We start from the raw sequence: 22,705 nt of genomic DNA, 5'->3' as shown, positions 1-22,705 counted from the left end.
CATGCAGAAATGACCTAAAAAGTGACGGAAGAGCCAAAGAAGGAGCCCAAGTCAGACTACCCAACAGACCAAAGGACTGTGACATTTTCTTACTCCAAAGCAAACAAAAAATCTAGAAAATTTTCATCTTAGAGGACGTATTTTTAGTCACAGTGTCAAAGACATGGACTCAACATTTCTTGTTTTCTAGATGAGGGTCTTGAAGATTAGCGTTAAGATGTAAGTAAAGAATAAACAAATGATAGAGATCCCCTTTTGTCAAGTGTTTTTAAGTTTGTGAAGACAAAGTATAAGATTTATTCGTTCGAAAAGATAAGGTTAAAGAGCTTAGATTTTCACATATTCTAATACCACGCAGATTGAGGTGGAAAGTTATTCATAAAAGTGAAACCTGATTTTAGGAAAATAAGAAATATGAGGCTCTTTCTTGTATTATAATTAAAAGGCTTGACTTTTCAACAAAATTTTCCTAAAATATCTAAGCACACATGGAAAATGTTAGACATTGAGGGCACTTTTCGTTGTTCCATGTGAAATACCCAAAACAAGATGCAAAACTTGAAGATAAACCCTAATTATTTTAAATTGGCCTACTCTAGACAACTTCTTAAAAACAATCAATTCACATATAATCAAATAACAGTAATCACCTAAGACATGATATCAAAATAACTATCTGTGACTCAATAAACTATGGAAGAAGTCCGCACTTAAATTCTCGATTAACACTAATCCAATGGTCACGAAATTTAGCAAATGCCTTATTATTACTCTAAATTAGCTAATCCAAGATAAAATGACTAAAAACATAAAAACACTACACATGAAATAACATGTTAATCTAAATTAAGATCATATTCACGAAGAAGAATACTTGATACACTATATCTTATCATATTCTACAAACATAAAATCAACACCAAAATTCTACACTAACCTAAGAAAACAAAGTTACCACTAATAGCTAGAAATAGATTGAAACAAGGTTAAAATCAACTGACTAAACTAGAAAAAAGATTAACAGAAGTAATCCTAACCTTCTTAACCATGAAGAATCCTACTTTAATCAAAATTTAGATTGAAATTAAATATCTACGCTCTAACTTAAGGATAACATGGCCTCCCTGTGATAAAACAAGCTAAATTAAGATGCAATGCTGAATGCCCCCCATCAATTTTTTTCAAAAAAAAAACATGCAAGTTTTAAAAAAAATCATTTAACTGGTATAAAATTTTTGAAAAATTATATTTCGACCACATATTAAAATTTTGAAACTATAGTTCGGTCCCCTAATGAAAGATTCCTAGCTCTGCCTCTATCAACAATCTTACCTTTCCATAAGTAAACATGTTTAGGGAAAAATTAAATCATGGGACATGCAAAAACATCAACAAAACTACTACTGAAATAAAAGTAGGAAAAAAGGTAGTTGGTTGGAAAGAGATTAATTTCTATTCAACAAAATTTTTGTAGCCTTTTTTCAACTGAATTTTCTTGTTTCTAGCTATCACCCTCTTCCTCACATGCTGAGGAAGGCTAGAATAAGCTTTAGAAGTGGAAAATACTAACAAACATGAAATCAAATAGGGAACCCAATTTTTTCAAATTTAAAACTGATTTAATCCCTCTTAAATTACAGAGCATACCCCAAAAAATTAAGCAACCAAATAGAGAAGCAATTGAATCAGAAATCCCCTTTTTGGCTAAGGACAACCTACCATACCAACGTTTGAACTAAGAAGCTACCAAAGTTTTGATGCCATTGCCAGATAAAAGATATATTTTCTATACTTGAACTAGTTTTCTTTGTGTTTGTGCGTGATTTAAAGTGTTGTTAATTGAGAACATTTCATTATATGCTAACTTAGAGCTAAATTTAGCTAGCTAGCATTTAATTACAGTTTAATTTGTTGGGTCATAGTTTTTTGATAATTTAATTAGTTGGTAGTCTTGCTTTCTTGTTTGATTACTTTCATTGTCTGATTACTTTTAATTGTTTTCAATGCATATTGCATGCAGTAGTTAATTCTTTAGGATAGATTGGTAAAGGCTGATAGGGAACGTCACATTAAAATCAACGTTCGCCATACGCAAGGGGCATTAAATCCAGATACAAAATGATATTCCGTAAGACACACACACACACACATATATATTTTATATATATATATATATATACACACACGGTTGGGGACTTCTTTTCTAGACTTTAGAATTTAAGATTTTGGTTTTTTTTTGGCATGTTGTTTTTAGGTTTATAAATTTGTTTTTGATTGGACAAAAGCTCTAACTTTGTGTTCAGATCTACAGCAAATTTGCTTTTCAATAGTCTAGGTTGTGCACCACGTTCAACTTGGATTTGGGATATTCTCGACCGATCTCATGAATAATGTTCATGTTCCAGAATAGATTATATTGGACAAATTGTTGATAAAAAGCAAGAGAGCCAATCCTTGGAGCCGAAAATTTTGATATTATGTTAATGTAAATTGCATTATTGTGTATAGCTTTAGCCACAAATTTGTGTTCATGTACTTTCTAAATGATATTCATCTTTCTACCGCAAGGGGTTGTAGCATACCGGTCTCTGGCACAACCCAACACTCACCCTTTAAACCATAATAGGTCTCGAAGCAAGCTCTGTGAACCCTTAAGGTAATGAGCATATGAGGAGACAGTAACTTCTCTTCGGGATATGAATGAACTACTCACCTTTAAAAAAAGGAAGATATTCTTTCCTTCCTTGTTTTAAATGTTGATCAATTTTTTTTTTTTTTGGATGCCAATGATTTTTAATGCAAATCACATGGTCATTAAGTTCATCTGGTACCTTTTCTTTCTTGAATGACAAAGGTTTGTTTTACATTTGTTGGCAGGTGAAATTGTTTGTACTTGCTCCCAATACTGTAGATGAAAACAAAACTATAGGCCTTATTTCGGCGTCAACAGAGACAAGTGTGGGCTGATGTGGCGATTACCCGCACCAGTCAGCAAAAATTGCATTATTTGCACATTATGACCTTAGTAGTCATTTCTATTTATTTATATATGAGTGCCCCTTCAAATTTATATACGAGTTAGTTATATGTTCCTAGTGACAAAGCATTTAGACATATTAAATTCAGCTTATATTTTTGTTTATCTACTAATTTCAATAGTAGGATTTTGAATACTTTGTTGTTTTCCTGTATGAAAACTGAATATTGACGTCTTCTTTGAAACTAGTCTCAAGAGGCAAACTAGTTTAAAGAGTTCATTGAATGCTCAGTTTCTTGAAAAGCTGAAATAGAAATTTGAAGATCTCTTAAGTTGAATGAAGATGCACGATCTTATTGATATCTTGTTCATTTCAACAACATGGGTTTAAGTTCTTAGACGTTTTCCTAAGTTGGAATTGATATTTCATGTTGAACCCAAGTACTCTCCAAGATCCCAAATAATGAAGTGATAAGACTTTGTGAGAACTATTTGATTTGATTCTTTAAAGCTTTGTTTCCTTTCATACTGGCTTGAGCAACAAGAGATATTGAGTTGGGAGAAAAGGTCATGATTCGATTCGGGATGTCAATGGATCAGATTTGAATTAGATATATATTACCATATCTCTTATTTTGGATGTATATATTTTCAGATTCAGATCCTTATTTTAATTTGGACAAAGAAAAGTTTATACAATATCCGAATCCGAAACTCGAGTCTAATTTTAAGATTAATGTATGAATCCGAAACCAATTTTAGACCAAATTCAAACCATATTATAAACGTTGAGTGTAGGATATTTACTTATAACTATATCCAATCCGGATCCGAATCTGACCAACATTGATTTAAATTTGAATCCAGTCAAATGTCATTTCTGATATCCAAATCCAATCTGAATTCTTAATCAGATCTTAAACTTTTTTTCATATCCTGTTTATATGGTTCAGTCGGACATCGGATCTAAATTGGATTCATTGACATGCTTATGCTTGATGAAGAAGAACTAAATAAAATTTAGGAAAATTTACAAATGAGTGCTCAACATTTGAGCAGATAACAATTATTGAGTCAAGCTTTGGTAAATTTGTTTGAGAAAAAGGTATGTTCTTCCAAACAGAGTTCAGCGATTCCTAGGAAAACTGAACACATGGCTGGTACATGGACAAGTGTAACCAAACTGGAGTTTTTCATCCCTCTACCATGAAAAGCATCCGACTTGTCCAAACCATATTCACAAATATCATTTATATGTTTTCAATAACGAAGTTTTTTTCTGATATAATATGGTGAGTTGGAAATAAACGAGGAAAAAACATGAAAACTACAGCAAATTTCAAAAAATCATAAAAGTTAGGAAAAGTTAAAATAAAGGAGAAATTAATAAGACAACATAAAGAATACGTAGACAAACAATCTATAAAAATCATAAAATATAAACAAGCAAGTTGACAAAACACGTAAATGAAAAAAAAAACAAAAAACCACGTTTTATTTGGATTAAACTATTTTTTATATTTTTAATGCAGTCTTTTGAAAAAAAACACATTTTTTATGACTATAGTCAAAACACCTCACTCTCTACCTAGCGAGAACAATAATCATAAGGAAACCATTTCCATAGAGCTTGTGTCATGAATATCAAACATCAATTTCATTTTCCCACATCCTTTTCTAGGAAAAAGTTCCGTTGATTGAAGAAAGTGGATTCTCCTTAAAGGAGGGAGAGATAGAGAGATCCTTTCCTTCATCAACTTGTCAAAAGACACTCCACTAAATTTGGGGAGAAACGATAATCCTAGGAAACCCATTCTATGTGGCTTCAGAAACCCAGAGTGATGGAAGAACAGCATGGTAATCAAACACCAACTTCATTTCCCACATTCTTTTCCAAGGAAAAGTTCCGGTGATGATAAAAATGAAGCGTCATCGATAAAGAGAGAGAGAGAGAGAGAGAGAGAGAAAAAAAAAAAGAGAGAAAAAGGTGAGAGAGAAGCCAAAAGACGAAAGGGAGGAGAGAGAGTGAGGGAGAAAGGGAAAGAGGGAACAACACTCTCCTCTCCTCGCCTGTAAGCCATTCCATCTTCCTTGCTCTCTCTCCCACACCCCAAAAGTTTCTTCGTTTTCTTCCAGAAGCCAGGATTTTCCTGCTTTTCTTATGGAAGCATTTCCCCCTTAATCGCCTTCTGCAACTAAAACGAAAACATATCAAAAAAACACCCAAACAGGACCCAGGTCACATCACGCACACACTCCTCTCTCTGTGATGTGACTGCTGGTTCAACCGATCCACAAGTTTCTCTCCTCTTGCCGCTGAGGAGGGGATTTCTCGACCAGCCGTGTAGTTTTCGGTCGTTCGCCATTCGCCTATTTTCTTGGGAAAAGTTTTGGGATTTTCCTGGCTCGCGTTTGGATCGGGGGAAATGCGGTGATGGCGGAGGGGCGACAGCAGCGGAGAAGCGCCAGAATCTCCGCCCTCGACACATGGAGACTGTCGGCCTTGACGCGTGCCAGCGGTGCCCCCCGGGGCAAGCGCGGGAGGAAGCCCGCCTCCTCTGTGCACCCGGCACCACAGCGCGGGCGGAAGCGCGGCCGGAAGAAGAAGCGGTTGAGGGCTGTTGTGGAGGTCGTCGTTAGCTCCGCTGGCCCCAAGCGTGCAGACAGCGGCGACGGTGATGAGGACGGTGGGGACGAGGAGGATGAGGAAGAAAGGGAAGATGGGCAACAGCATCGCCACCACCAACAACCAGAGGAGGAGCAAGAGGAAGAGGAGAAGGTAACATGCCACAATCACTCACTCGGTGTCTTCTTTTAACTTCCTCCCTTATACAGTTATTTATTCGTCTATCCATTAATAGTTCACGGGGCTGCAAGTTAGTATGGTTGCCCATTTAGTCGCTGCGTTTCTTCTAGACTTTCGCATTCTTTGTTGTCCTCTTCAAATTTTTAGCACCTGATGATGGTCTGGCTATTTATGTTGTTCGGATCTTTTATAAGATGTTCCTTCTATGATGTTCATGGCTATGCATGGTGTCAGAGAATGCATGTGACAGGTGCTCAGTGGGATAGGACTTTTGTTTGTGAGGAAGAGGGGAAAACGGAGAACATAGTGAACGGGGTGCATGGCCCTTGTGGAGTTATTGAGAGAAACACGGGTAGTGCTTAGCGGTAAATTTTTGCAATGACTTGTGTTGAAAAAGGAGATTCGTTAATTGGCTTGTGGGGTTCTTGAGAGAAATACAGATAATGCGTAATGGAAAATTTCTCCATGGATTGTCATGAGAAGGGAGATCTTGAGCATTTGAATGTGTAAAGTTCGGTGAGTAAATAGCTGGGTTATTGGAGGCAAGGTAGTAACAGATATGGAGTAATGGTCTTATGGTTCTTGCATGTGGGACTGGTAAAGCTGTAAAATTTCAGTAAGAAAGTTAGAGATATCTTGATCAGGGATATCAGGATTGAATCTCACTGATGAACCCATGGTCCAACTATAAATGAGAATAAAAAGGAAAAAAAAAAGGGCCAGTAAGATCGGATGGTTCTCGTAATTCCAAATACTGGATATTTTTTTCCATCACTGCCTTTCTCAAGTTATCTCTGATTCAAGTCCTCCCAATAGCCTTGGCAATTTTTTATTCGACACCCTAGTATTCTGTGTATGAACTACATTGTGCCTGTGTAACGTGAGTGTAGGGATTCTACCGAAAGCACTCTGGTAGGGAACTGTAGAAGTTTCCTCTGTCCATGTTTAGTGTGGGTGGTTCCTTGTCTCTCCTTTTCTAGTTTTGGTATCAATCTCTTCATTGGTGTTCTGGTAAATCAGTTAGTTACATTATAGAAATGAAGGTTAGATGTGGTAAATGATACCAAAGAAACATGTCTTGTTTGGTGTTAACGATGGTGTCAAAAGTGAATGAACTCATAGAGATATTATCCTCATACTTGGTGAGATAAATTAGTGAAAAAACATTTATTCCTATAAATGCTTAATCTTGAAGAGCTAATCAAGAACACAACTGGAGAACATGCTCGGTACCTTTCTTTCTGGTGCCATCATATGGATTGCTGCTAGTTGCCATGTACATTTACATATTGCTGGCATCAAATAAAAGTATTATCTGTTATTTTAGCATTCATATACAAGTAGCATCCAAAGATATGACTTTTCGAGAAAAAAATTATTGCATGGAATTTGACAGGTAAATCATTCGTTCTTGCTTCTGCCTATTTGAATAATAATTTGATGCAGTTTCTGATTTGACAGATCTATTCAAATCGGTGCTTGTTCTGCACATTATTTTCACATAGTTTCTAAAATGTATTACCCATAAAAGGGTGTAAGAAGGGCCAATAAGTTTTACGTGTGAAAAAAGTGAACTTGGTTCTGTGGCATCAATTCCAGTGATAGGTGTGCTTTCTATTTTAATATGATTTCGTGCTTTCTAAGGTTTTGAATTTAAGTGGACCAAATTTTGGCACACTTTTCCTTAGTCATTTTACTTCCAATTTTTACTCCAGCAAAAGTTTTTATACCGAGGCAAAGTACAGTGGTGAATTGCTGCATTATGGATTCTCTTATTTTCTGACCGTTGGTATGGACTCCAGAAAGTTCTCTGCTTTTTATCTTTACTTCTTTAACATGGATAGAACATCAGGAATGGTTTCTTATGCTCCTTAGAGAAATGCTGTATTGATGTCCTTAAGTACCAAAAAATCTCCAACTGCTCTTATAACTCCTTCAACGATCCGCCATTTCATTGAATACACTGTTCCCTTCTGGAAAGTGAGAAACCCAGTGCTTTGAAGTGTATTTAATAAGTCGGGTGAGGTCCAAAACACACCATACTGTCAAAAAAGTCATTTTTTACTTTGCAAGCCAATTCTTGAAAATGGTGCAGAATTATGATTGGTCTACCTGTTCGAGTCGAAAGTTCATTGCCTATTCCCAGATTCAATTTTCTGAAGTGCATCTCGATTTTTAGATTCAATTTAAAATTGAGTTGTCAGCTTTTGCAAAATCTGTTTATTTTTTGTCTCCCTCTTAAAATGGAAACTAATAGATATTTTTTTTTACCATTTTTTGATGCTCTCTGTGGCCATTCCAAGTCATTGAATGTGTGGTCCAAATATTGGGTAAATTTAAAGTTTGTAAATTTTAGCAATATTAACACAACAAAAATTTTATTTTGAATCTTTTATGTTCTCAATTGTCTAATCTTGTTTGATTGGAGGGAAGGCTACTAGCTTAAATAAGAGTTACGTGGCTCCAATAAGAAAGATTGCTGGTACTGACCTTTTCAAAAAGTTAATTATTGCATTTCCTTATCTGTTAGCCATCAACACATTGATCGGATGACTCACGGTAGTGTGTGTATATATATATATATACCGAGAAAGTATCCCAGACCAGTTATATTAGGGACGAAAACCAGAACCCTTGGAATAGGTTATCAAATTGCTTTTTGTGTCATCTAATCTTGTAGATTTGATCTTAAAATTATTTGATAAGAAACATATATTAAGTTAATCACTTTCTGGGTTTAAATGTCTTGTTAATCATAAAACATTAACAGTTCTTTCAACATCAAAATTTAATAGTAAAAAAAGTCATGTTATATATTCTGGACTAAATTGGTGTTGTGAATGTGCTAGCATCTGGAGATATTGTTTAAAATACTTTTCAACATTACTTTGAGTAGTCTGGGATATATTTATGTATGTATATACGTGCATATGTATGTACGTATAAAAATAGGGGGATGTCCAACCGGAAATTGAAACTATAAAAGGAAGTCAGTGACGATTGTTGTAAATCTTATTAAAATATGTTTATGCTGTACTGCAGAATACATAATTTCTGATCCATTAAGCACTTGATACAGGAGAATGAAAATTGGTCTCTGATTTTTCTTTGGTTGGGTAGTCACTAGTCATCCTCGTGTTACAAACTCTCTATTGAGAGTGATTGTATTGCCATATTCTGAATAGCTGGTAAACAAAAAAAATCATTCCTTAAAATGTTACCTATCTAAGAGTAGTTGTTTCATCCTGCTATTGAACAAAATGTTTCAATATAAGATTGTCCCTGATGATATTCTCCCTGATAATATGGTCTGGGTCATAGTAGTTATAGTAACATTGCAAGTGAAAATGGTCAAGTCCACCTCAATACTTCTTCTTTTAAGGACTTGCCCTTTTGATATGGCGTACTGTATGCCTATAGAAGGCAAGAAAAGATGCTAGAGCTAATAAAAAGCAGTCACATTTCTAAGTCATTTAATATTGCTGTTGAAAACCTGAGAACAAATTTTTGATGACAGGAGAAGCAACATAAATGTGTACAAAGTGGGTAACCATCAATAGAAAGGCTGCAGAGAAAGATTGACCATTATTATTTTAACATTTATTGTGAGGCAAAATGGTCCAGTAATCAATTCAGCATTTACTCTCAGGTAAAAATAGTTTGGGTATGTGGCTTGTTCTGTTGTTGTTCAGAGAAAGAAATCTATATGCAAACTTTGCTGTTGTTTCTCACGGCTAATAAAATCCGCCATGAGAGGGAAGAGAGAATTGGGATAGGGTTGGGATGAGGAGGAGGGCATTGTGGTTTTTATGTTAGGTCAGGAAAGGTTCTGTGTAACCATATATTACTATAGGGTTGTGCCTTATTCTTTGTGGTTTGGGAAAGGGGATCAAAACTGTTGCATTTTCATAAACAAGAGTTTTCATCTGAAAAAGCTATGGGAAGAAGAGGTCGCAGGGTATCATCTCACCTTATTGTTCACAACAAAGAACAAATGGTAAGTCCGTTCTTTATTGCTATTGGAAATTGATCTGCAAATGGTGCTATTTAACTACTTTGCAGTATAATGACATCTGTTGCCATTGTCAATCTGGAATGGAAACAATTAGTTTTCTATAGCTGCTTTTAGGGCGCCATGTCTTCTGTGTTTTTGGAAGACAAAAATTGCTTGGACGAGACTCTAATGCTGGCTGACTATTGTTATGTCTTACACTCGCAATTATTGTTGTCATGCTTGTCACATTTCATATATAGTAGATGTACTTTCTTGTTCTATTTAAAATGCATCTCCAATTCCAATCTAAAAAGTTCTATTGAGAAAGATGGATGCTTGTGTATTTTTAGGTTTCTTTCAACGAAAATAATTCCGTGCTTGAGAGATCTTTTGCCTAATAGATGACCTTTTCTCTACAGGAAGGGCGAGTACTAAATGAGGATGATGATTTGGGTGGCACTGGTTGGTTCAGTAACTTATATACTCTGGCCTTTTGACATTTATGGCAAGGGTTTACATGTTTAGGTTGCAAACCTCTTGTACGGACGTAGTTTTCTGAATTGTTTTTTTTTCTCTCCTGCAGAGAGGTCAGTAGGATCTCCATCAGTGCCTTGGATACCTGACAAGAAAACGCTTGAGCTTATCCTTGACATATTGCAGAGGTAAAGGATATAATAATTGAGTCTGTTTGCATTCTTGATTCATTTGCTCTCTCATATGTGCATTTTTTAAAATTGTTTGGTGTTACTGCTTTTAAATTTTAATTTTAACTGAAGTTTTTCATGTCAGGAAAGATACACATGAAATTTTTGCTGAACCTGTAGATCCTGAGGAGGTGGGCATCTGAAAATTGATTTATAAATTGGCGACAAAGTTTCTAGATTGGATCTCTATGAATATTTGTTTGTTAAAATGTTTTTATTCTGACAGGTGGAAGGTTACTATGATATAATCAAAGAACCAATGGATTTTGGAACAATGAGGGCCAAACTTCAAGAAGGAATGTATGCTACTTTGGAGCAATTTGAGGTTTACCCTTCTGCCATACCTTGTTTGCTATTGCAGATTACATATAATTTTTGTGTTTCTACTGAAAGAGTGTCACTTATTTCAATTAACGGACTTCCTAACATTGGTTATATTCTTCTTTACTGTCTTCCTTTCAGGAAAGTGCAACTTTATATTTTCTTCAAAACGATGTTGTTGTCTTTCTTATTACATTTTTATAAATGTTACTCTCCAATTTGTGCTTTATTGTTGTGAAACAATTTTCCAAATTTGCCTGCTTTTGTGATTCCTTATACCAAGCACAATAAATTACAGTCCACACACACACACCCAATTGTTTCGATTAATGGACTTCTGAGTGTTGGTTCTATATTATGTTTTTGTTTCACTGTTTTTTTTGGTGAGAATGCGTCTTAACTATTTGTTGCGAAGGATTTTGTTGTCTTTCTTATTGCACTTTTCAAAAACTGTTGCCTTCCAATTTGTTTTTGCTGTTTCAAAAGAGTCATTATCTATAGAGTGCCACTGGATTACCAAAGATGTAGCCCCACTTTCTTTGCCCTGTTATTCTTTGTTTTTACCAGTATGTGTGATTCCTTGTAGCAAGCACAACGAATCATGGACCACTTACACACACACATGCACAAGCTCAATGAAAGTGTAACCTTTGATTGTGAATACCCTTGCGTAGGTAAAAGTAAAGTGCCCTTCTGACGTATGATTGTGATGGTTTGACCTGCGATAAAAATTAACAGGCTGAGAAATGATAGATGTGATGTGATTTATCGATATCTGGTCAAAACAAACTTGCTCTTTAACTGTCAAATTTTTGTTCTAAGTTGACCCTTTCCATCCAGCATAATGATATTTTAAATTATGTTTTTTTGGAGGCCTGGTGAAGTCCACTTCTTTCATGTGGAAAGTGCTCTACTACGGTCTTCTTCTCTTTGGCATGTATCTGTTGATTGCTGTCAACCACCTACAGCTTTTTTTTTTGTCTGCTTCCCTATTCTCTTGATTTTTGATCTTTCTGATGCATAAGAAGAAATTTTGTCTTCCTCTTACGCGATAATCCTGTATTCTGTAGTCATTGGATTGAATGTTGATCATATTCTTATGAATTGCAGAGGGATGTTTTTCTGATATCTGGCAATGCAATGCACTTCAATTCCTCAACTACCATATACTATAGACAGGTTAGGTTCTTCTAACGTTCTGAACTAGCTAGGTGAATGAGGTTTTGCTGTCACAAGTTTTCAGTTTTGGTGTTGTAGTTAGTTACTGAAAAGGTACTAGCTACTTTTTAATTGAATAGAAGACTGCTGGATTTTCTAGGCTCGTGCTATTCAAGAGCTAGCAAAGAAGACCTTCCACAGCCTCAAAACTGATCCTGAGAACTTCGTGCTGGACCATCTATCAAAAAAGACAAAAACTGGTAAAATTGTGAACAAGGTATCAAGAGTTTCTGCTAATTCAAGGCCCCAAGGTGAAAGTAGAAGCTCAGATCGTGTCTCGGCATCTATACTTGCCAGTCATACAAAACAGCGGAATGCAACCCCAGATGGTGCTTCTGTTATTGCAAATGAGAAACATGGTTCCCTACTTGCCAGTTTGAGTTCTGGAAGAAACCAGCATCCATCTTTTGTGGCTCATGGTTCAAGTCCTTTATCTGATCGACGAAGAGACCAAGAAGACCTAGGTCAGTATGTGATAGTTGATAAGTTGATCTCCCCTTCCTAGATTTTATTGGACTGATTATTGAGGGAAAGTTTCTTCTATACATGTCCATATCTTTGTCTTGTGCATGCTAGTGAGTTTATGGTTCATGCTGTCGTGTCATGAATCTGAACACATATGATATAGTTAATAGAAGCTCGTTGAAGAACAATATGCTGCAGTGGACCTCTTAATATTTCTAGGTTTTAAATGCCATACTGCCTTTTTCAACTGTTGTAATAGATGCTTATGGTTTTTCCCAAACAAACATTTGGAATCAACTCCTTGATCAGCTAAATTTTTTATTGGTCATTTACACATGAACAAAATTTGTTTCTCAAAAACTGGGTTTTAGGTAAAATCTTGATTTAACCTAATTTTTGCTGCATGCCTCCAAATACAGCCTTATGATACATGCTATTTGAAGGAACTGACCTAAAAGTTATACTGCACATATCTTCATGATGATCACATGTATTCCTCTTCTGATGATGTCCTTTGTAAATATTTGTGCTACCACTTGTTCTTTTTACATGCATTTCAAATTTATCTAAGATAACCATAATATAGGCGATAGATATCTTGGGGATATTCTTGAAATCACTATTTTTCTAAAGAAACTTAGTTATGAGTAGACAATTCTATGACAGTAGTGATAATCATCATGCTTTCTATACTCTCTTCTGAAAAAATTCACTTATATGCTCCATGCATTTTGAATTGTCTTAGGCTCTTTAAAGGATGGATCAAGATCTTGTTTCACTGAAGAAGATCGGCGTTCCACATATAGATCTTTGAGCCCTTCTTCTAGTGGAAGCGACTCTATCTTCTTGCCACTGTATGAAGGCCCAAGACAACTTTCTTATGTGAGTTCCTTCGATGCACAACCTACTGCTCTTTTTTATGAATTTGGACAAATGGACTTTATCCATTTCATTTCGGTTCCTAAAGTGATACTTAGTTTAGATTCCCTAAGTTTATAGTACAACTGGAGAGGATAATAAGATTTTAACTAGCTGTGTTTTGAACTGTATCTTACAATAGCAAGTAAATAGGAAGACTATCTTTACAAGGTCTTTAACTTATCTGCTAAAGGAGTCACCACATATAAGTAAAAGGTGGTGCATATTAGCACCACACGAGGAAGTTTTGGGGCTTTATACGGATTTTCCAAATGCTATTGTGTAGTCCTGTCTCCTCTGATATTCATTTTAAGCCAAAGATATTTTTCCCTTCCATTCTTTCTCTTCGTTGCTCTACTTACTGCCTGACTTTCTTTTTCCAAATTCTATTCGATTTGATCTTTTTTGTACCCATTTTCTCCTTTACTTTACATGTCCTCTTATCCCCTCTGCATACACGCACACACACAAACACCCACCCCAAGGGCACATATCTACACACAACCATGACTACCCTTTTTTCTTGGTAGCAATTGTCCCTGGTCTCCGTGCTGACATAGCTGCTGAGCCTTCACTAGTTACTCCTGTTTTTGCCAAGGCACCTATTTCATTTCTTCAGTGCTTTCTCTTTATCACCAGTAGGTAATTCTCTCTTTTGCCTAGCCCCTGCTGGGTTTTTCCCAATGGCGGCTTCCTGGTCTCCTTCATCACTTTAAGTCCCTCCACCATGACTTCCCATCTGCCAGCACCTGGATGCGGTCAGAGGCTGCCACCCAAGAAGTATACTTGGCAACAATAATATGTCTCCCTCCAGTATACTGCACGAGTAACACATGAACTGCATCTTCCTCAGCTGGATCTCCAAACTGACTGCATGAAGCTGATGTGCATGCTTCTCCTGCATGCCTGCCAAAGCACTTGGGGCACATGAAGATCCTGGGGGAATGGAGACTCATTTTGGATTCTTCTCAGATCAGTCGACTTTCACCTTGTTGCCTCTGCGGGGCTTGGAGATCTCTCACTCTCAGCCTCCTTGATGTTGCCCTGTCCTAAGACTAATTATCTCTCTTTTTGGTCAGGGAGACGATTGAGTAGAACTCTAAAATCAAGAAGCAGGAACCTTGGGTTTGTATGATATTAGAATCAATAAAGGCGGAATTTGTTTTCAGAAATGACGTTATGGAGAAAGAAGCCCCTGTTTATAGGCATTTGACAACCAGAAAATTTTCTGGTTTTCAGACTACCTACTTGCCAGTTGGTCTTGTTTCTAGTAAAAACCTGTCTATTTTTCCTGGTTTTTTAAAACACCAGATATCTTAAACTGTTAAACATCATATATTTAATGCAAATATCCAGTTTTTTCTTGGATATTTAGTGGAAACTGAACAAGCCCTTATTGTCTGTTAAAATACCTGAATCTTCATGGCAACTATTCTTATACAGGTTATCAGACTTTTGGTTTGTGAATGATCTATTTTTCCCTTCTAATTCGAGGATTCTACAGGTAAGTGAGGGGGATTTTGGGTATGTGGAAAGCCTTACCCGTTTTGCTGCTGATCTGGGACCTACTGCAAAGATGGTTGCTCGGAGGAAGATCCAGAGATGCAAATTGTTGGAAGCTGCAAAGGCTGCCTCCCTTCCAGCCACGCCGCTGCAACTTCCATTAGAGAAGATGGCAAGTGCACCCAGTGCTTCAAATGGCCATTCTAATTTGACAGAGAGAGGCAATAGAGATCAGGCCTCAACAGTACAATCTGGTTCATTTTGTCCTGCTGCTCGAATCGGATTAGCAGTTTCCCGGGCTGCAGCGGGTTCAGTAGTCCCTGAGCCAACAGTTCAGCCCAACGCTAATCAAATTCTAGCGCCTGCACCTGAGCTGAGTCCGCCAGTTTCTCAATCAAAACTCCTAGAAATAGTATCTAGAAACGGTAACACTTGGGTTGGTGGAAATGGAGGTGCTGATGCAGATTTCAGGCGGCCGGTTTATTGCCATGATAATGGTGCAGCACTAACTGGACCTGCGAAGAACCTGTCAAGGGCAACAAGCCTAGGCACTGCTGAAATGGTTCCAGGGATCAGCTTCACCAGGAATGGGTTGTGGCCTCATCACCCTGATTCATCGCTGCCTTCATCCTTCTCTCAGTTTCCTCGACAGTCGGCTGTCTTGGACATGTCGTTTGTTCAGGCCCGGTTGAATGGTTTGAGCTCTGGTTATGGACAAGGTCAAGGGTCTAAACCAGCAGGACCTTCGGTTGAGGCTCAAGTGCCTTATTCAACAGATGCTTGCGAACTAGCTAGGAACATGAGAAGCCAAACCAAGCCATCATCTCGATCTATTTCTGATAGTCAACAGCCAGATTTGGCACTTCAGCTTTGACTATCAATTTTTTCAAAATATTTAAAATTTTCTTCCACCATTGTGCCCCAGTGTATAGTTATGCCTATTTTGCTGCAGAAATCTCTCTCTCTCTCTCAATCTATATATATATATATATATAATGTATTCTTTGGTCCTGCATGCATTCCACAATCTGAAAGTACATGTTTCACAAATATAAACCATATAGGCATGTTTAGGAAACTCAGGATTTGAAGTTTACTGCGCAAGTTTCTGATGAATGTTAAGAGATTTTAAAAGCTGAAAAAGTTTAGATTATTATTTTCTAAAGGCTTGTAAAATTCACTCTAGTAGAAAATTGTGTTTTTTTTTACGACCTTGAAGTTTTTAGATACGCAAATCTTTTTTTTTTTGGCGTGTGGTCATAATCGTGAAAAGGTGTCCGCAGGAAAATATTTGTTAATTTTGGATGTCTATCATGTCTGGATGTATATTTCCAGAAAACAGGATCCAAACAACGGCAATACAAAATCTCTATGAGTGTGATGGTATTTTGCTATTCTAATTTGGCTGGTTGCCTTTATTTTATAGAAACTAGTGTGCTTTGATTGCTCATTTAGTTAAATGGCAAATACATGTTAGTCATATTTGTCCAAAATGCAATATTTTTGGGGTTATTTAACTTTACTGCAATTTGAACTGTTGTTTTTTTTTTTTTGGGCGGCTGTTATTTTTCATCTTGAGACAGGAAAAGCAGACATTTTTTGGTTATCCTACTAGAGTCAAGTAGTTTTCTTGTCAAGCTGTAAATTTATCAGTCACTGTTATACAATCTTCGTCTTCTTTCTTCAGTCTCTAAGTGTAGAACTATTTTTGTTTTAATTTTCGTTATTAATATTTTAGAACTGATTATTTTTTTGCGTTATTGTTTGTTTAATTTTTAGTTAATTAATTCACTAACTATACTAAATTATGTTGAATCGAAACTGTTTTTTTTTTCATAAATTTGTGTTCAGTATTTTGATTATTTTCATCTTAGTAACGGTTTAATAAATTATTACTTTTGGTGTTGCCATAAGTACAAACCGTGCCGCCAAGAACAGTATATTAGAAAAGAAAGTTATTAAACAAGCTACGAATATATTTGCAATGTAAGACTTCACTTATTTTAAGAACTCTAGGAGAGAAAGATGAGTTTTACTTAAGTGATGGTTTACAACATCTCGCATACAGAAAAGACATCAGTTTACTCTCAAATCTACCAGATCTTTTAGTGAACAAGAAAAAATTGCATTCAAATGTGAACTTTGGTTCAAACCAGATTGAAAATTCCAAACGAAATCCCATTCAAATCGAAGTGAGACATGATCCTGCAAACTCAATACCAAATCCAAACGCATGTGCAGATGTTGCTTTCAGATGAGTTGTATATAATGGTGGTCGAGTTTGAGCCTTTCTCTCTCTCTCTCTCTCTCATGGCGACCCTTCATCTGAAACCTCTGAACCTTTCCACTGGAATCCAGAATTCCATCTCGGGAGAGAGGAGAAGGCCCCTTCTTTCCCCTTCCATCTTCCTCTCCACCGACCCCTCCAACGTCGACCTCCACCACCTGCGCACCTTACTCTCCTCCACCAACCAGTCGGGCCACCGTTTCCCGGACCTCCTTCCTGACGGCTCCGCCAGTCGCCCGGACCCCAAGAAGTTGGCGGCTGCACTCCGCCACAGCTTCGTCGTCGTCTCCGCCTTCGCCAGACGGAACTGCCCGCTCTTCGGGGACGATCCCCCGGCCGACGGCGAAAGGTCGCTGTGGTGGGAGCGGCTGGAGGAGACGATGCCGCTAACTGCGTCCAACGGGCGGCTGGTGGGTTTCGGCAGGGCCTCCTCCGACGGCGGATTGACGGCCGCCATTCACGACGTCGCGGTAAGATGATCCTATTCCTTTCCCTCGCTTTCCCTTCATTGAGTGATGTCGTGTTCAGGACGTGCATTTAGCGATCAAGTCAGATGCTACTAATCTGCCACGTCTGCAAAAGCGAATTGCCTGCCCATGAGCTGCATGTCCTGGCAAACTAGGCAAATTTTCTTCAGGAGAGCTTATTTTTAATATGCTTTGCGTTATTATTCAGTAAAAGTTTCCCGGACGGAGGCCGTTGTTAGTATATATATATATATATATATATATATATGATATTTTAAATGAACTAAAAGATATTAAAGACAATCCCACTATATTTCTACGATAATGTTTTTTTTTTCCTTTTTCGGCTGATTAGGAGGACAACTATGATGAGAAGTGTCGTGAGAATTGGCCCGTTAGAGTCAAATCAGTGGCAAACCAATTTGATCAAGATAATCCATTTTGTCTTTTATCTTGATTGAGGCTACTCAAATTCTTTGAGTAAAATGACAACAATCCTTATATTTAAATTCTGTAGTATAGCGGGACGAATTAATGGGCCGATGAAAGTCTGGTCATTAATTTAATTTTTGTAGGTGTTATTTTCTAAATTGCTAATAGTGAATGCATGACACTTTTGTTGGCGAGTGCATTATTTTACTAAGTTTCGGGTTCAGCTTTTTTAATGGCATCTCCCTTCCCTCATTTGAATTGAACTTAATTTTGGAGTTATATGATATACTGCATTAAACAATCCATAATATGTTGTATTGATTCAAGGAACTCCACAAGCACAATCCAAGTGCTTGTGCGTGCAACACTTAAACGAATAAAGCTGAACTGTTAATAGGGTTAAAAGTTAGGTTATCGTTGGACAAATTAAAATGCATTTTATTGGAGTTACAAACAGGCCAAGCCACTTAGAGCTTGTGACTATTTGTCTTGTAAAAAATTGTCCAGAAGTTTTAAAAGCGAGCTGGGTAATTAGGGAGAGTCTTAGCTTGGTTCATCTGTTATAATCGACTCCTGAAATACTAATAAAATATAGTGTAATTTGTCAGACAGATTAACTTGAAATCTTTGTTTTTTGGCGAAGATGTTTAGATTTAGATTTTGTTCTAAGAAAAAGTTTGTCCCCATTTGGCTTGGAGAGCTTGAACTCAACATCTTCCAATTAGTATTATAGAGAATAAATTTCATAAAAAGCATGAAAGGGGGCGTTTTTCAATGATCTCATATCACCTCAGATCTCAAATCCCTTCAGTTTTTGTTTTGTCATCCGAACAACCAGGCTTTAAAAACAAGTTTTTTAATTAGATTCCTACGGAATTTGGTCTAAACCAAATTTTTAATTAGATTCTCATCTCAACTGGATCCGAGCTCGACAACGATTTGGTTTTTCTTTTTTAAAAAATAAAACAGTAATAAAAACATATTTATCTTTTGCTGTATTTGAAAAATAGCTGGACTAATACGAAAAGATCAGATGTTTGAACGGAATTGGTTGGTTTCAATTTAGTGTAATTTCAATTCATTTTAAATGAAGTTTTGATTGGTTTGTGTGAGCAGTGGACTGCCCTCACCTGGGTGTTGGCTCTTATCAGCCTGTTTCTTAACTTTTACTGTTTTGAGAGACGAAAGAACCGATGCAACTCTTTTACTTCTTTGTTGGTGGAAAAGAGAAGCCGTGTTCTGGTTCTTCTTCGTCTGTTTGTGTCTAGACAAGGAACCCTGATTCCGACCACTGAGTGGGAAAAAGGGTTACCTTGCTTCCGTCTCTGACTTTGGTATCACCATTTCTAATTGTAGCACCATTGCCGCTTGGAACACTGCTCACAGATAAATTTTGTTTCCTTCTTCTCAGGTTCTTCCTTCCTTTCAAGGACTAGGCATCGGCAAGAAGATAGTTCAAAGAATTATCAGGTAACATGCACACACACAGACTGAAACACAGAGAGAGAGAGAGAGAGAGAGCTCCTCTTGAACTGCATTTCTGTTCTACAAGGGTATAAATACAAATTACAGTGAGTTTCAGCCTTTTGGATTTTTGAAGAGACCTCACCTGCACTTTTTAATACAAGTTATTTGAGGAAACTAATAAAGGGTTTCATACGGGGCAGAGATAGATATGAGCACTGTGTGGGTAATTGCACACAAAAGATGCTTATTTTCATATTGATATTTTAAGTCAAATTTCTAGTTTACATATTGGTGCCTTCTTAAAAATTAAAAATTTTATAACTAATGTCCCTTAACCAGAAATTGATTAAAGACACAGAAATCAAATTTCAAGTTGTGAATTTTGACAAAAAAATGTGATCCAGAAGATCTTGTTGCGTTTTATATATTTATGTTTATTGGGGTACAGATGCTTCTAAGGAAAACAGTCAACTATGCTAAAATCTATGCATATCTAATGCATCCAAGGAATTTGAGAATGAAGAAGAAATTAAGATATCAAAGATATCTTCATTCATCAAATCTGGACTGCATCACAACATGATAATCTATTTATAAATGAAAAGACAAAAAAGACGAATATAAATTCGCCTAATATAATAACTACTATCAGGAGCTTTCTTGATATAGGAAAAGATTTTAAACCAAAAAAATATGGCCTGTACCAAATTCTAGCAATTCAAAAGATGATCTCCTATTCTCCACCAAATAAACTTTCATGGAGTATAAAGTTTTAGTTGAATGCACTTGTTACTAAAGTTTTTACTTCTTTGGCTTGCAGAGTGCTAACTAATAAGGGAATATATGACGTCTCAGCACTTTGTTCAAAAGAAGAGAGGTACTTCTTTCCTTCAACTTATTTCTTTGCTTTTTCTTCTTTCATTTGGCATCAGCATCTGCAGAAAGAATCGCCATGCACATGTTCAGCACTGCCTCAGGATGGCAAACGGATTTGGGCGGAACGGTTATACAACCTTCGCCTCCGAGGTCTAGAGCTGCGTCCGTACCAAGCAGTGAGATTTCCTCATTCTTCAACTTGCATGTACAGACCCACCTCCCTTTTTGGTACATGAGCATAACCCTCCGCAGTTCGAACTAGAGACACACCTCATAACGCATCCCAGCCCACCCGTTTGAGCTAATGCCACTTGAGATGGACATGTGGTATCTTCAATAGTTCAATTTGCCTTGATATATAGCCAGCTTCAAATCCAGAATTAGGGATGTCAATGGATCCAATCGGGTATACCTTTAACCATATTTGCTTTTAGGATATTCACATATTCATATTCAAATTTAGATTGGAATATGAATAAAGAAAAGTCATATTCGAATCTGAATCCCAAATCTGATTTTTGCAATTTGAATCTGATCCGGATCCGATTTTTATGTTCGCATCAGATCCAATTTTTATATTCATATCCAAATCCATGAATTTTGAATCGAATTTTACTATTTTGCAAAATGTAAAAGCTTTAGATGTAGGATATTTGTTTAAAAATAAATCTGATTTGAATCTACATCCGAATCCGATCGGATATTTATGTATATGCGAATTTGAATCCGAATCCAATCGGATGTCATTTCTTAAATCGGAAGCTGATGTAATTTCTTAATCGGAAATTAATTTTTTTTTTCTTTTTCATATCCGACTTTTTAAGATCACTTTGGTTGGACAAATCGAATATATTGACATCCCTATCTAAAATCAATAAAATTTTTGTCCATATGGCACTCCATCCCATCAAGGCAACTGCACAATTGGATTTGGGCCTCTAGTTGTTGTAAAAAAATTGGTTTTTGAATTGAATCGGTTAGCAAACAGGTTCAGGTAGCTATCTTATTAGAATCTGAATGGTTTGAGAACTGGATCAAGTTCACTAATGAAGAAGGATGAAAAAAGAATGAAAAACAAACTGTAGAGTTATAAAAAACCAACAAAAATGTGTCAGGTGAGAAGTTTTCTTACTACTGAATCTGGATCCAATACAGTGCATTTTTCCGGGCTTGCGGGTTTGGAGATGACATGTTGGGATCCACAACTATGATGTATACAAGGGAACCAAGCTGTGCTCAAGAAGAAGATGGTGCCATGGTGAGGCGAGCTGGCAGGCTTCTATTGGTTGTTCCCCCTGAGCTAAAACCATTTGCTACACAGTGAGCATCTTGTTAGAATAGGATTCATGTTTGGGATTGCATGAAATGCGAAAAAGTTTGTGAAAAAGTTCATGAATTCTGTCACTTCTTTTGCACTCTGTTGTCAGTCAAATTGTAAAAACTTGGCTAGGTTTACGAATTTCAAGCCCAGAAGAGATGGTACTTGATTTATATCCAAATTTTGGTTGGCCATGTATAAAGCATATCCATAAAAAAACACGTTAAAAAAAGTGTCGAAAAATGCGAAAAATAAGCCTGCCAAAAAATGCAAAGAAATTTTTTTTGTTCGCATTTTTTTTTCGTTGTAGGCGTTTTGTCACATTTTTAATGTCAGACTATGTGTTTCTATTTGCTAGTTTTTATTTGTACTTATTTTTTGATGTCATCTTATTAGTTTTTCATTTATTTTTTTCCAAATTTTAAGATTTATTTTATTTTTTGAATAATCACATTCTCTTTTTTTTTTTCAAGGTTATTATACCCCAGCAAAATCTCACCCTTTAAAACACAAAAATGGTATTTATAACTATAGTAAAAAAGATATTTATATATTGACATCTTACCAGCAAATTACGGATTCTATAAATGCGGAATTAACATCTCCACTTACTGATCTCAAGTGAACACGAGAAAGGCTCTAACTTGAGATCGACCAATGGGTTTCAAAATGGAAGTTCTACAAATCCGTTTTACTTTTCAAACAAATGATTTTCAGACTCTTGTTATAATCGGATCTTTGTGAGCAATCTAATGGAAACATGAATTTCGTTTTACATTGTTTTCATCTGATTGAGCTAAAAACTTGAATTTAGCCGAGTTCTGCTTAGCATGATTAGAATAAAAAATATATTTTGAATATAATCTAATATATAAGTATAATTAATTATAGCAAATACATATAATTATGTATATGTTTAGATAAAATAACATTAAAAAATAAGTTATCGGAC

At 36.4% G+C, this 22,705-nt stretch overlaps 2 protein-coding genes across 3 annotated transcripts; both read left to right on the top strand.

Annotated features, from left to right (window-relative positions):
* The first annotated feature begins 4,927 nt into the window (after positions 1-4,927).
* Positions 4,928-15,817, top strand: LOC116254969 (uncharacterized). Its single transcript, XM_031630654.2, has 9 exons — positions 4,928-5,756; positions 10,197-10,239; positions 10,361-10,439; positions 10,567-10,612; positions 10,708-10,806; positions 11,913-11,981; positions 12,121-12,484; positions 13,231-13,367; positions 14,908-15,817. Exons 1-9 carry the CDS (start codon positions 5,412-5,414, stop codon positions 15,778-15,780), a joined length of 2,055 nt encoding a protein of 684 aa, XP_031486514.1. The 5' UTR covers positions 4,928-5,411; the 3' UTR covers positions 15,781-15,817.
* A 1,124-nt stretch (positions 15,818-16,941) lies between these two features.
* On the top strand, positions 16,942-21,939 carry LOC116254659 (probable acetyltransferase TAP2). 2 transcript variants are annotated; one of them, XM_031630190.2, is made up of 5 exons: positions 16,942-17,663; positions 19,504-19,562; positions 20,380-20,436; positions 20,501-20,611; positions 21,591-21,731. In XM_031630190.2, the coding sequence occupies exons 1-4, from the start codon at positions 17,106-17,108 to the stop codon at positions 20,589-20,591; spliced, it is 765 nt and encodes a 254-aa protein (XP_031486050.1). In that variant the 5' UTR covers positions 16,942-17,105; the 3' UTR covers positions 20,592-20,611; positions 21,591-21,731. The 2 variants fall into 2 exon arrangements, with proteins under 2 accessions (XP_031486050.1, XP_031486049.1); XM_031630189.2 differs by lacking the exon at positions 20,501-20,611 and having other exon boundaries at positions 16,951-17,663; positions 21,591-21,939.
* Positions 21,940-22,705: the final 766 nt, after the last annotated feature.

The sequence above is a fragment of the Nymphaea colorata genome, chromosome 5 (assembly GCF_008831285.2).
Source record: "Nymphaea colorata isolate Beijing-Zhang1983 chromosome 5, ASM883128v2, whole genome shotgun sequence".
Classification (NCBI taxonomy): Eukaryota; Viridiplantae; Streptophyta; class Magnoliopsida; order Nymphaeales; family Nymphaeaceae; genus Nymphaea; species Nymphaea colorata.
Note: the sequence above shows the minus strand (reverse complement) of the source record. Positions and strands in the feature narration are given on the sequence as shown.

Coding starts and splice junctions, on each gene's coding strand:
- LOC116254969 (XM_031630654.2), top strand. CDS start 5,412: ATGGCGGAGGGGCGACAGCAGCGGAGAAGCGCCAGAATCTCCGCCCTC. Junction 11,982..12,120: donor CTACCATATACTATAGACAG/GTTAGGTTCTTC, acceptor TGGATTTTCTAG/GCTCGTGCTATTCAAGAGCT. Junction 12,485..13,230: donor AAGAGACCAAGAAGACCTAG/GTCAGTATGTGA, acceptor GAATTGTCTTAG/GCTCTTTAAAGGATGGATCA.
- LOC116254659 (XM_031630189.2), top strand. CDS start 17,106: ATGATCCTGCAAACTCAATACCAAATCCAAACGCATGTGCAGATGTTG. Junction 19,563..20,379: donor ATAGTTCAAAGAATTATCAG/GTAACATGCACA, acceptor TTTGGCTTGCAG/AGTGCTAACTAATAAGGGAA. Junction 20,437..21,590: donor CTTTGTTCAAAAGAAGAGAG/GTACTTCTTTCC, acceptor GATCCAATACAG/TGCATTTTTCCGGGCTTGCG.